Consider the following 13,653-nt stretch of genomic DNA (forward strand, 5'->3'; position numbering starts at 1 on the left):
TATCTATCTATCTATCTATCTATCCACACTGGAGGAACCCCAATTACATTGTCATAGAGATTTTGGTAAAGCCTACTGAGAACTGAGCACTTCAAGGGTGCCCCAATTAGCACACATTCCTTCCATGTTTCTATCTTACTAACATTCTGCCACTCTTCTAAGAATTTAAGCCTTTCCACAGAAGATACAGCCAGTCCAGAATGCAGTGGCACAGGCACTAATGGGCAACCCATGCTATCACTGTGCGACGCAATCAGTCCGCAAACTTCAATGGTTGGTGGTTGCCTTTCAGATGCAATCAAGCTGCTGGCTACTCCCTGTGCAGGTAGTCCTCGACTTACGACCACAATTGAGGCCAAAATTTCTGTTGCTAAGGCAAACAGATGTTAAGTGACTTTTGTCCCACTTTATTATTTTTCTTGCCACAGTTGTTAAGTGAATCACTGCAGTTGTTAAGTTAGTCACATGGTTGTTAAATGAATCTGGCTTCCCCACTGATTTCGCTTGTCAAAAGGTCGCAAAAGGGGATCACATGACCTCAGGGCACTGCAACCTTCATAAATACGAGTCAGTTGCCAAACGTCTGAATTTTTGATCACATGACCAGGGGGATGCTGCAATGGTTGTAAGTGTGAAAAATTGTCGCAAGTGACTTTTTTCCAGTGCTGTCGTAACTTTGAACAGTCACTAAATGAACTGTTGTAAGTCGAGGACTGCTATCACCCCAGAGATCCTTCCTCCGTAATGTTCTGAAGAAATTGAAAAGTGGGCTATTTTCTCTTGCAACAGGACGCTGGATGAGCCCTAGTAGGATTTTGTTTGCCATAATTTAGTTATGTTGTATGTGGTCTTTTCATTTGCTTCTCTTTTATTGATCTGTTTTTGTATTATATATGAGGCTTACCATTGTTGGTTTTTTTTAAAAAAAAACTGCACGTAAATAAATAAGCAGTTTCTCTGCAGGAACACTGCTGAAGCTGCACTAGCCAGAATTCCGTTTCTCTGTCCCATTGTTCTCCGTGGAAATCCCCCGTGTTTAAGTCAAATAATCAAAAGGTTTTCTACATCCACAAATAATTGCTTGTCAGGCTACGGTGAATTTGCAGAGATCCTCCGAGAATATTTCAATTCATAAGATTATGATAAAAAGGGTAGAGGGCTTTATTTAAATGTCACTAATTAAATAAATAGCAGCCGTCAGAGCAGTTGGGTAGATTTGAGTGGCATAAAAATGCCCAGTTGTAGCCCTTTGGAACCTGATTTTGCATGTTTGCAGAATGTCTGTCTGTCTGTCATCTATCTATCTATCTATTTCTGAACACAGAGACTGAATCATCTCGAGGAAGGCAAACTTCCTGCTAAGTAAAGTGGATCCTAGGTCTGGCGTAATTAATTAAGGAAATGTATTTATCTGTTTGTAAGCTGCCCACCCATAGGTACTGTAGGTCTCTGAGTACCAGTGTAAAATATTTACAATAGAAAATTAAAAATAAAAGAATTAACATCATAGAAACGGTAGGAGAGCCTGCTAAAATTTCAACAGTGAGCTTGGATTTGTAAAACAAGCTGGGCTAAGCTTGGCAAGATATATCATATCGTCTGCCAATTCAGCCAGTGGGTCTATCTTATGGTTCAGTGCATGAACACCCCTGTATACGTGTGTGTGTGTGTGTGTGTGTGTGTGTGTGTGTGTGTGTGTGTGTAATGTCATGCATATCATAATGTCATTGGAGAAGGGTTGTGAATTCAAAATGGCTTGTCTGGTGACTTGTATGCTTGTAAAACCAGGTTCTACAGCTTTTATATTCATGATGAAACTGGGCTGAGAACTTCCAACCAGGCAATACTGGAAAAGCAATATATTTTCTCTCAGAGAAATGCTATCAGCAAGACATTCTACACTCCAGATGCCACAGCCCAGATCCTCCATATGTTTGAAGAAGCGTTGGGATGTTTCAAGTGAAATATGCAGGGTTTTAGTGATGTAGAGATGCCATCAGTGTGGGGTAATAAATAAAGGGAAATATTTGTAGCTCAGAGTTGATCTGGGTGGTCCCTGGTGCTTTCTCATCTCAGTTGTGTCGTATACCCAAACTAATCACATGCAGTGACTCAATGAGACGTTCCCATTGTTTCCCGTTTTTCACTATTTACAGAATAGCAGAGTTGGAAGGGACCTTGGAGGTCTTCTAGTCCATCCCCCAGCTCAAACAGGAGAACCTATACCATTTCTACTGGTCCCACAATTCATTGGCTTTGGCCAACAGCTTTTTTTATTTATTTAGCAATTAAGACTCTCTGAGTGCGACACACATATTTTAAGAAGGCAGATTCTGCGTCTATCCTAGTCTGGAAGAGGTGATGCAGAAGAAAAAGAAAAAAAGATTGGCAAGGAAACAAGTCAGCTCAGCCCCAGTTCTCCAAGTAAGAGATCTGGATCATGATCAGCTTATCTCAAAACAAGTCAGGGAGATAAAAGGTGAAGTTGAGGGCAGGCAAAATATTTGCACTCCTGTTCAAAAGTGATTATGTGGAATGACTGTAAGGATAGGATTGAATAGAACAGCACAGAACAGAATAGAGCTGGAAGGGGCCTTGGAGGTCTTCTAGTCCATCCCCCTGCTCAAGCAGGAGAACCTATGCCATCTCAGACAAGTGACTGTCTAGTCTCTTCTTAAAAGTCTCCAGTGATGGAGCACCCACAACGTCTGGGGGCAAGTAGTTCCACTGGTTGATTGTCCTCACTGTTAGGAAGTTTCTCCTTAATTCCAGGTTGCTTCTCTCCTTGATTAGTTTCCATCCATTGTTACTTGCCTTGCCTTCTGGTGCTTTGGAAAATAAGTTGACCCCCCTGTTTTTTGTGGCAGCCCCTCAAATACTGGAATACTGCTATCATGTCTCCCCTATTTCTTCTTTTCTTTAGACTGGCCAGAACCAAGTCCCGCAGCCATTCTTAGTATGTTTTAGTCTCCAGGTCTTTGATCATCTTAGTTGCTCTTCTCTGAATTTTTCCCAAACTCTTAACATCTTTTTTGTGACATGGTGACCAAAATTGGCTGCAGTATTCCAGGTGTGGTCTTACTCAGGTTTTATAAAGTGGTACTAATACCTCATGTGATCTTGATTCTATGCTTCTGTTTATACAACCCAGGACTGTATTAGCTTTTTTTGGCTGCTATAGCACACTGCTGGCCCATAGTCAAGTGATCATCTACTAGGACTCCAAGGTGCCTCTTGCAGTTACTCTTTTTAAGCTAGGTCTTGCCCAGTCTGTACTTGTGCCTTTGATTTTTCCTGCCTAAATGTAAAACTTTGCTTTTCTCCCTCACTGAAACTCATTTTGTTGGACAGGGCCCATTGTTCAAGTTTGTCAAGATCTTTTTTGATCCTGAGCTTGTCTTCTGGGGTGACTAAGATGAACTTCAAGCTCATGGGAGTTTAGAACTTACCACACAAAAAACATCAATAAGCTGCAAAATAAGGGAATAGGCTGAAAACATTTGTGACCTTATCAAAAGCTCATGAGATCAAAGGAGAATACTTGTAGCTCAGGGTTGAACTGTGGGGTGCCTGGTGCTCTTGGAGCTTGGTTGTTTTCTTGCAGACGTTTCATTACCCAACTAGGTAACAACATCAGTGTTGTGCATGTCCTTCTAGCACTGATGATGTTACCTAGTTGGGTAATGAAATGTCTTCAAGAAAACAACCAAGCTCAGAGAGTACCAAGGGCCCCTCAGATCAAGGCTATTCTGTAAAAGGCACTGGCCGTCATATTTGGCCTTCAAAGCTTTGCAGTGTGGCGTGTTTGGGAATGGCTGAGTGAGATGAAGGTTACAAAGAGGTTGGTACATCCCTAACATATGTCTGCCCTGTTCTGTTGTGAGATTAAAAAACCCCAAAACCTACATAAATATATAATTACATCTTTAACCATAATGGACAAGTACCTTACTGCTAATTGAAATGGAATTTGGATGGAGAATTCAAGACATGATCAAAGAGAACTGTGACATTTGTAGAAGAATGGAGATAGACAAATTATAACTCAGGTGAGACCTATCCAGACCTGAAAGTGTAGAATAGATCTAATAATGATCGCAAAGAGCAATTTTCTCCCTCCTGAGTTCACTGTTGTAGAATTCAACCGGTGGAGTTTCAGGAGCATCTACAGGCTGAAGGAGGAAACTGCATCACACACAGTGTGACCTCATCATGGAATGACTGAATGATGCGGTTTATGTCATTTAGAGGTTAACATCGTCATCATGGCCTGCAAGGATATGAAGTTCCTCGGGAGATTGAAATATAAAATGGGTTCTCTTGTTTTCTTACCCCAAGAATAACAAGAGCGAACATTGGTTTTTCTTCTTGTCCATCCTTTGATCGCAATATCACAGTGTAGAACTGCTGGTCTGCTTAGCCGTCCTTCTTGGCTATTGGGGTTCTCAAAGCCATGAGGATGGTGTCTGCGAACACATGATTGAAACCTCTCTCTCTTTCACTTGCGTTGTGTATGTGATACACAGCGAAGCACAGGAGATCAATTTTGCAGTCAGGGATGACTCACACCCTGGCCGGTATCTCTTTACTCTTCTACCATCGGGTAGGAGATACAGGAGTATAGCCAGCCGTACCAACAGGCTGAAGAACAGCTTTTATCCATGGGCTGTTAGGCTCTTGAAGGGGAAATAATTTTATAATGTTATGTATGATTGACTTGCGAGGCCGATATGTTGTGCAATTAGCTCACATGGTGTAACAAGATGGTGGGTTTGTTGTCACTGTGAGTTGGGGGGGGCACGAAGGGAGGCTCAGCCAATCTCAATGTATACATGGTTGTACTTTGACAATAAAGGTTCATTCATTCATTCTTTGTGGCCTTCAGCTTCCAGAATTCCCCAGCCAGCATGATGGGATGGAACACAGTGAGGAGGTAGATCCCCAGACAGGAGGGGGCGCATTACGGAGGAGTAAGAGGCAACTCCACCCAGATATCCTGTGTGAGAGAAGGAGGGTGAAGAAGACCCCTCCCTAATAGTTCTCAGAGCATATGGTAGATGCAGAGGCTAAGAGTGCTTTAGTCTGGCAAAATCAAGAATGACACATGGTGAACCTACCAAGCTGAATTCTTTATTGTTCCACATCTATCGACAGAATCTTGCCGTACACTCTGAGCACTCTTAGGGAGGGGCTGTCCTCACCCTCTTTCTCTCACACACGGTACCTGGGCTGAGTTGCCTCTTACTCCTCTGTAATGTGCCCTCACCCCCTTACTACATTCCATCACAAATGTCTAGACTTCAACTCCCAGAATTCCCCAGCAAGCATCTTAAAACATAGAATAGAGCTGGAAGGGACTGTGGAGGTCTTCTAATCCAACCCCCCCTGCTCAAGCAGGAGACCCTGTGCCATTTCAGACAGATGGTTGTCCGATCTCTTCTTAAAAACCTCCAGCGATGGAGCATCCTCAGTTTCTGGAGGCAAGCCGTTCCACTGGTTAATTGTCCTCACTGTCACAAAGTTTCTCCTACAGTTCTACTGTAGATTGCCTCTCTCCTTGATTAATTTCCATCTGCTGCTTCTTGTCCTGCCTTCAGGTACTTTGGAGAATAAGTTGATTCCCCCCCCCATCACCTTTGTGGCAACTTCTCAAATATTGTCTCTCAAATATCTGTGGACGTCAACACCCATAATTCCCCAGCCAGCGGGCTAGCTGGGGAATTCTGGGAGCTTAACACCATTCATCTTAAAGTTGCTAGGTTGAGAAAGATTGCAGTAAACAACAACGGTAACAAAAAAAGGCTTACAACTTATTCCTTTTTTAAAAAAGGAGGGGGGAAGGCTAAAGATTAAGGAAGAGAATAACTTCACCTCAGACCCCACTTCCTGCCTTAAATGAACTTGCGAGGATTTCCTTCAAACCCATCGGGCTTTCCGGCACATGTCCTATGCTGAAGACACAGCCCTCTGCATTTGTAACCCGAGAGTGCCCTAAGCCTAAGAAGAGTGCAAACTTCCTTTCCACCAATACATGAGTCCTTCTTTCTGCACAACTGATCCGCATCTTCGCTTGTCCCCAGGCATCCATTGTGACAGCGTGTGCTCACCAGGCCGTTGGGGACCCAACTGCTCCATTGCCTGCAACTGTGAAAATGGCGGTTCCTGCTCTCCGGAAGATGGAATCTGCGAGTGTGCCCCGGGCTATCGAGGACCCATGTGCCAGAGAAGTAAGAATCTCATGCTTTGCCCTATCAATGCAACCCAACAATTCCTCCTTTTGATCCAGGTTGCCATTCCTGAATCCCTCCCGAACTTGCTGACGAATTGTGCTTTTGCATGTGATGGAAGGAAAACTAGAGCATTGAAAGGACTGCTAATGTTTTGGACAGTAAGCATACTAGCAGTTTTTGTTGCATTTTATTTTCATTTTCAGCCAATGTAGGGTCCAAATCCCTGTGGGTGTTTATTGTGACTGTTGTGACTAGTATCTTGACTGCTTTGGCCATGCTCTACTTGTGGGCTTCAGCTCCCATGTGGAGTTGGGGAATTCCCCTCCCATGGCTGGCTAGGCTAGGGAATTCTGGGAAGTCCACAAGACTTAAAGTTGCCAAGTTTAGAGACTTCTGCGCTACAGCAGTGTTTCTGAAAATGTTTTGCTCCCAAGAGCCCTTCCCACTTCTAACAATTATGGAGGATCCCAAACAGTTTGCGTGGATTATATTGAGTGATACTGAAAATAAATAATAATAATAATAATAATAATAATAATAATAATAATAATAATAATAATAATAATAATAATAATAATAATAATAATAATAATAAAGTTGAAAGGGACCATGGAGGTCATCTAGTCCAACCCCCTGCTCAGGCAGGAAACCCTATACCATTTCGGACAAATGGCTGTCCAGTCTCTTCTTCAAAACTTCCAGTGTCGGAGCATACGCTGCTTCTGGAGGCAGGTTGTTCCACTGGTTAATTGGATTAAAATTTTAAATTCATGCCAGGTGCAACAAAAATAATGGATACTGATATCAACTCATGGGGGTTGATGCTAACCATTTTGGCGAACTTTGCTGTAAGGGCAAAATTGGTGGTTTACTTCTGATCTAATCTGTTAGGTTACCTTTCCCTTCTGCAATTCTTCAGTTCGATCCTGACCGGCTCACGGTTGATCCAGACTTCCATCCTTCCGAGGCTGGTAAAATGAGGACCCATATTATTGTTTGGGGGCAAGATGCTGATATTGTATACTGCTTAGAGATGGCTGTAAAGCACTATGAAGCAGTATATAAGTCTAAGTGCTATTGTTATTCTATTGCTATTCCATTCCATTATCTATTCTATTCTATTCTATTCTATTCTATTCTATTCTATTCTATTCTATTCTATTCTATTCTATTCTATTCTATTCTATTCTATTCTTGCCATCATGGTTAGAATCATGGTTAGAATGCAATGGTTAGAATGCAGTATTGCAAGCTGACTCTGCCCACTGCCAACAGTTCGATCTTGACCAGCTCAAGGTTGACTCAGCTTTCCATCCTTCCGAGGTCAGTAAAATGAGGACCCAGATGGTTGGGGGCAACATGCTGACTCTGTAAACTGCTTAAAGAGAGCTGTAAAGCACTGTGAAGCGGTATATAAGTCTAAGTGCTCTTGCTATTTCTCATCCCTGTTTTTTTGCACAAGACAGCACTGGAGGGAAAAGAAAGAGGGGGACACATGCCTGGGAACCCCAAAGCAAAAGCAGGTCACCCACTGGGTGTTTCAAATGATCATAAGCTGAGGACTATCTGTAATTGACTTTAATGTTTCATCTTCTGATATTTATAAGGTAAGCTGCTCACAGTCTGCAGAAATGGAGCAGTGTATAAGTTGTAAAGGGTCAGTATGACTAAAAATAATTGGCTTAATCATTATTTCCTTACCAATCCCCCCACTACAGGCAGAATCTGTGAAAAGAACCTTCTAATCCTTATGAATAATTTGATAACAGACCTCCCTACTAGTGGAAATGGCCCAAAGTGGCTGGAAGACCTACTCGGAGTTTAATAATCACGTCCCGGAGGTCTCTTTCCCACACCAGGATCTTCATCATTACAAATAACTCTCGCTGTTGAGCAGAAGTCCTCTTCTGCTCCTCAAGCTGTTCTTGCCACAAGGCAGCTGCTCTCCGTTCTGAAATAATTGGCTGCTGTTCTTCTCCTATTTAAAGCTGCTACTGTCTTGACCTCGGTCCCCCGGCTCCGTTAATGACCTTGCAGGGCTTCCATTACAGGTCCCTGCTTCCTGCGGCTGGCAGTGTTTCTATATGTCAGGGAAGCAAGTGGAGGGGGAATCATTTTTACCACAATGAATTCCCGAGGGTTCCAAATGTAACTCCAGGAACTCGAGAGAGAGGGGAAAATTAGTGCTTAATTTGGCCAGACAATGGTGTTCCAGCTTAAAGATAACTCATTCCATTCTGTTCCGTTCCGTTCCATTCCATTCCATTCCATTCCATTCCATTCCATTCCATTCTATTCTATTCTATTCTATTCTATTCTATTCTATTCTATTCTATTCCATATATTCTATTCCATTCCATTCCATTCCATCCCATATTTTCTATTCTATTCTATTCTATTCTATTCTATTCTATTCTATTCTATTCTATTCTATTCTATTCTATTCTATTCTATTCTATTCTATTCTATTCTATTCTATTCTATTCTATTCCATTCCATTCCATTTCATTCCATCCCATATTTTCTATTCTATTCTATTCTATTCTATTCTATTCTATTCTATTCTATTCTATTCTATTCTATTCTATTCTATTCTATTCTATTCCATTCCATTCCATTCCATTCCATTCCATTCCATCCCATATTTTCTATTCTATTCTATTCTATTCTATTCTATTCTATTCTATTCTATTCTATTCTATTCTATTCTATTCCATATATTCTATTCCATTCCATTCCATATATTCTATTCTATTTCATTCCATCCCATATTTTCTATTCTATTCTATTCTATTCTATTCCATTCCATTCCATTCCATTCCATTCCATTCCATTCCATATATTCTATTCTATTCTACTCTACTCTACTCTACTCTACTCTACTCTATTCATCTTATCTGTTCTGCTGTCTTGTCCTGTCCTGTCCTGTCCTGTCCTGTCCTATCCTATCCTATCCTATCCTATCCTATCCTATCCTATCCTAACCTAACCTAACCTAACCTAACCTAACCTATTATGCTATGTTATTCTATTCCATTCCATTCTTTCATAATTTCATTCTATTCTGTTCTGAGATGACTAGAATAACAGAGTTGGAGGAGACCTTGTAGGTCATCTAGTCTAAACTCCCCCCCACCCAAGCAGGAGACCCTACACCATTTCTGACAGATGGCAGTCCAGTCTTTTCTGGAAAGCTTCAATTGATTAAGCCCCCACCACTTCTGAAGTCAATCTGTTCCATTGGTTGATTGTTCTCTGTCATAAAAATTCTCCTTGTTTCTAGGTTGAATCTCTCCTTGATCAGTTTCCATCCATTATTCCTTGTCTGGCCTTCAGGTGCTTTGGAAAATAGGTTGACTACCTCCTCTCTGTGAGACCCCCCTCAAATATTGGAACACTGCTATCATGTCACCCCTGGTCCTTCTCTTCACTATACTAGCCATGCCCAGTTCCTGTAACTTTGTTGATCTTTTCTGCACTTTTTCTAGAGTCTCAACACACTTTTTATAGTGTGGTAACCAAAACTGGTTGCAGTATTCTAGGTGTGGCCAGATTGTTGTCTCCAAGCACTGCAGTCATGCAACATTGTGCTTTACCGCCACATTGTTTAGCGACGGCAATCCCAGGCTCAATTACTGTTGTAACTTGAGGAGTATCTATGCTGGTAAAACGTCGCCAGGAGAAGTCTGTGCTAAAGTACACCTAAAAATATAACAAGGCTAATAAATCAGAAGAGAATATAGAGAATCATAATTAAATGAGTGACATTTGAAGAGAGTATAATTTATGCATAAAGTGTTAAAATAGAACTGGCTCGATCCTTTTTATATAATGTTATTTCAGTGCAATGATGCTTGTACCGAATGCTTAGGTTCATAATATTCTGTTATTTAGGTGTCATAGAGCACTTTATTGAATGTCCATCAGAGAATGAAAAGGCCAATATTCTATCAATGTTAACTACCATTTTGGATATTCATGTTGCAAGAATTGTGATTATTACACTTTTTCCTCTCAATTTCCTAGTTTAGCTTCAGTTCAGGAGCATCCGCGGGGGAGTCCAAAACGTCAGGATTGTGATTGTCACCCCGCAATTGAAGCCCTGCCTGCTTTATATGTCCATCAATGTCACATACGTGTGCAAAGGGTCGGGGCATAGTTAAGACCCTCTTCAGTTCCCTACGATTAATCAAACTCCCAAAGTAGCTCTAAGAACAAAGATTATTTCTGTATTTTTTACACACAACCCTCCTTGAGCGACCGCAATTGGAACTGGCAACTTAATGGTTAAGTGAAGTGGTTGCTTAAATAAAACTCCGAGTGTATTTCTCATCTGATTTCAGCTTCCCTTTGCTCTGCAAACCTGCAAAGGTTGTCGGTGCAAGGATAGCTCATGAAGTTACTTTTCATCACCCGTTGTAACTGAACGCGCACTAAATGAGGCAGTCGCTAAATAAGGACTTCCTATATAATCTTTCTAATAGCCCATCAATTGTAAAAATCCTCCGCAGTGTATTGTAATTGATGGAGATTACATATCGTGTTTTTAAGCTTGGTCTCCAGTTTTATTTATTCCTTTCTCTGCTTTCAGTTTGTCCCCCTGGTTTCTACGGACTTCACTGCAACCAGGTTTGTCCTCCGTGTCTTCACAGCACACTTCCCTGCCACCACGTCACGGGCCAATGTGATTGCCTACCAGGGTTTTTTGGCCCCCTCTGCAACCAAGGTAAGGTGCTATTTGCCGATTCCGTAAGTCTGTACGTACAGATAATCCACGACTTACCACCACAATTGAGTCCAATTGTTTTGTTTTGTTTTTTGCTAAGCGAGACATTTGTTCAGTGAATTTTGCCCCATATTACAACCTTTCTTTTTTTAAAAAATATCTAATATCATCTTTGAGTTTCTGTTGTTGTTGTTGTTAGTTGCGAAGTCGTGTCCGACCCATCGCGACCCCATGGACAACGTTCCTCCAGGCCTTCCTGTCCTCTACCATCTTCTGGAGTCCCTTTAGGCTCACGCCTACTACTTCAGGGACTCCATCCAGCCACCTCATTCTCTGTCATCCCCTTCTTCTCTTGCCCTCCACCTTTCCCAGCATGAGGCTCTTCTCCAGTGAGTCCTTCCTTCTCATTAGGTGGCCAAAGGATTTGAGTTTCAACTTCAGGATCTGGCCTTCTAAAGAGCAGTCAGAGTTGATCTCCTCTAGGACTGACCGGTTTGATCACCTTGCAGTCCAAGGGACTCGCAGGAGTCTTCTCCAGCACCGTAGTTCAAAGGCCTCAATTCTTTGGCGCTCAGCCTTTTTTATGGTCCAACTTTCACAGCCATACATTGCAATTTTGAGTTTCTAATTCACCACAATACAAAAATGATGTTGAAACTCTAGAAAGAGTGCAGAGAAGAGCAACAAAGATGATTAGGGGAGTGGAGGCTAAATTTTTTGAGGAATGTTTGCAGAAACTGGATATGTCCAGTCTAATAAAGAGAAGGACTAGGGGGTGCATTATAACTGTCTTCCAATATTTGAGGGGCTGCCACAGAGAATAGGGGGTCACCCTATTCTCCAAAGCAGCTGAAAGGCAGGACAAGAAGCAACGGGTGGAAACTAATCAAGGAGAGAAACAACCTGGAACTAAGGAGAAATTTCCAGACAGTGAGAACAATCAACCAATGGAACAACTTCCATCCAGAAGTAGTGGAGTAGTCATTTAGTACTGAAGGTTTTCAAGAAGAGATTTGTCTGGAATATTATAGGGTCTCCAGACTAGAAGATCTCCAAGGTGCCTTCCAACCTGGTCATTTTATGTTCTGTGCACTAAAGAAGGTAGATTGCTTGAGTTGTTAGGCAGAAGTGACTTCTCTGTACATAGGCAGCATGTTTACAGACATACATAAGGAGGTTCTTTAATGTAGACATTCACATGCAAATGAAATGTGCCAATAAATTAAATTCACCAGGCTACTGAAGACCGACCCAGCAGTCAAAGCACATCTGAAAAGCTTCTGAAAAGCAACACAGTTAACAACAGTTGTGTTGTTAGTAGAGGAAACAAGCAACTGTGAGTTCCTAGATTGCTTCACTGAAACCTTTTTTAAAAAAAGCATCTGAAATGGGCTTATTAGGGTCCATCAATAAAAGAGTGTCTGATTTGTGCTACAAGCCACAAGAAAAAACCTTACAACTGCACACAGGAAGTTTGGGCATCATCGCCAGCGGCGTCTTTAATACCAGTAGGCCAGACTTCACCATCAGGGTGAGATAAATGGCCCCCAAAGCAGATTCCATGCATTCTTAGGCTACTGTGGATAGTTGTAGGGGGCAACTAATGACACATTTGTGATGCTATATCACAAATGAAGAGAGCCAGTTTGGTGTAATGTTGAAGGCAATTGGAAAGAAACTGTGAGTTCTAGACAGAATAACTGAGTTGCAAGGGACTTTGGAGGTCTTCTAGTCCAGCCCCCTGCTCAAGCAGGAGACCTATACCATTTCAGACAAATGGCTGTCCAGCCTTTTCTTAAAAGCCTCCAGTGTTCGAGCACACACAACTTCTGAAGGCAAGCCGTTTCACTGATTGATTGTCCTCACTGTCAGGAAGTTTCTCCTTAGTTCTAGGTTGCTTCTCTCCTTGATTAGTTTCCATCCTTTGCTTGTTGTCCTACCTTCAGGTGCTTTGGAGAATAGCTTGACTCCCTCTCTTCTTTGGGGCAAGCCCTCAAATATTGCAGCACTGCTATCATGTCACCCCTATTCCTTCTTTTCATTAAACTAGACATACTCAATTCCTGCAACCGTTCTTCCTATGTTTTAGCCTCCAGCTCCCTAAACATCTTTGTTGCCCTTCTCTACACTCTTTCCAGAGTCTCAGCATCTTTTCTATATTGTGGTGACCCACGCTAAGTACAAAGCCAGTTGGGTAACCATGGGCCAGTCATTCTCTCTCAGCCCTAGGAAACAGGCAATGGCAAACCATTTCTGAAAAACCTCGCCAAGAAAAATGCAGGGACTTATTTAGGGTGTCACCAGGAATCAACACTGACTGAAAGACGCATGCACACGAGCGCACACATACACACACACACACATGTCCCAGAAATGCCACTTCTATGTGCCAGATATTGATGGCATCGCTGTGTCTTATTGCTGTAAAGCATGTATGCAGAAATACACATTATTTGTCAACAGTACCTTCTTTATTATTACAATTATTACCATTCAATAACTCTAAACTTCTTATATGCACTTCAGCTCTTTTCATATCAGACTATTTCAAGCAACGGATTCTTTGATATTGTTTATTTGGTTAATGAAAGATTTTAATATTGCCTTAGGACAAAATGAAAAAGTATATGAATAAGACTGTCCCATTGATCTAAGGACAGATAATACTTCCAGTTTTCAGATGTCACCATTTTTGCT

At 41.7% G+C, this 13,653-nt stretch overlaps 1 protein-coding gene across 1 annotated transcript in view; it reads left to right on the forward strand.

Moving 5' to 3' along the window:
- The window catches only part of LOC308679214 (uncharacterized protein), a gene marked incomplete at both ends in the record, with an annotated part of 173,080 nt that overhangs the window by 137,989 nt on the left and 21,438 nt on the right, over positions 1–13,653 (forward strand). Inside the window, 2 exons of the mRNA XM_081346805.1 lie at positions 6,081–6,227; positions 10,822–10,956. Coding sequence (XP_081202931.1) covers positions 6,081–6,227; positions 10,822–10,956 — 282 coding nt within the window. The remainder of the gene's footprint in view (positions 1–6,080; positions 6,228–10,821; positions 10,957–13,653) is intronic.

The sequence above is a fragment of the Vipera berus genome (genome assembly GCF_964194415.1).
Source record: "Vipera berus genome assembly, contig: HAP1_SCAFFOLD_46, whole genome shotgun sequence".
NCBI lineage: Eukaryota > Metazoa > Chordata > Lepidosauria > Squamata > Viperidae > Vipera > Vipera berus.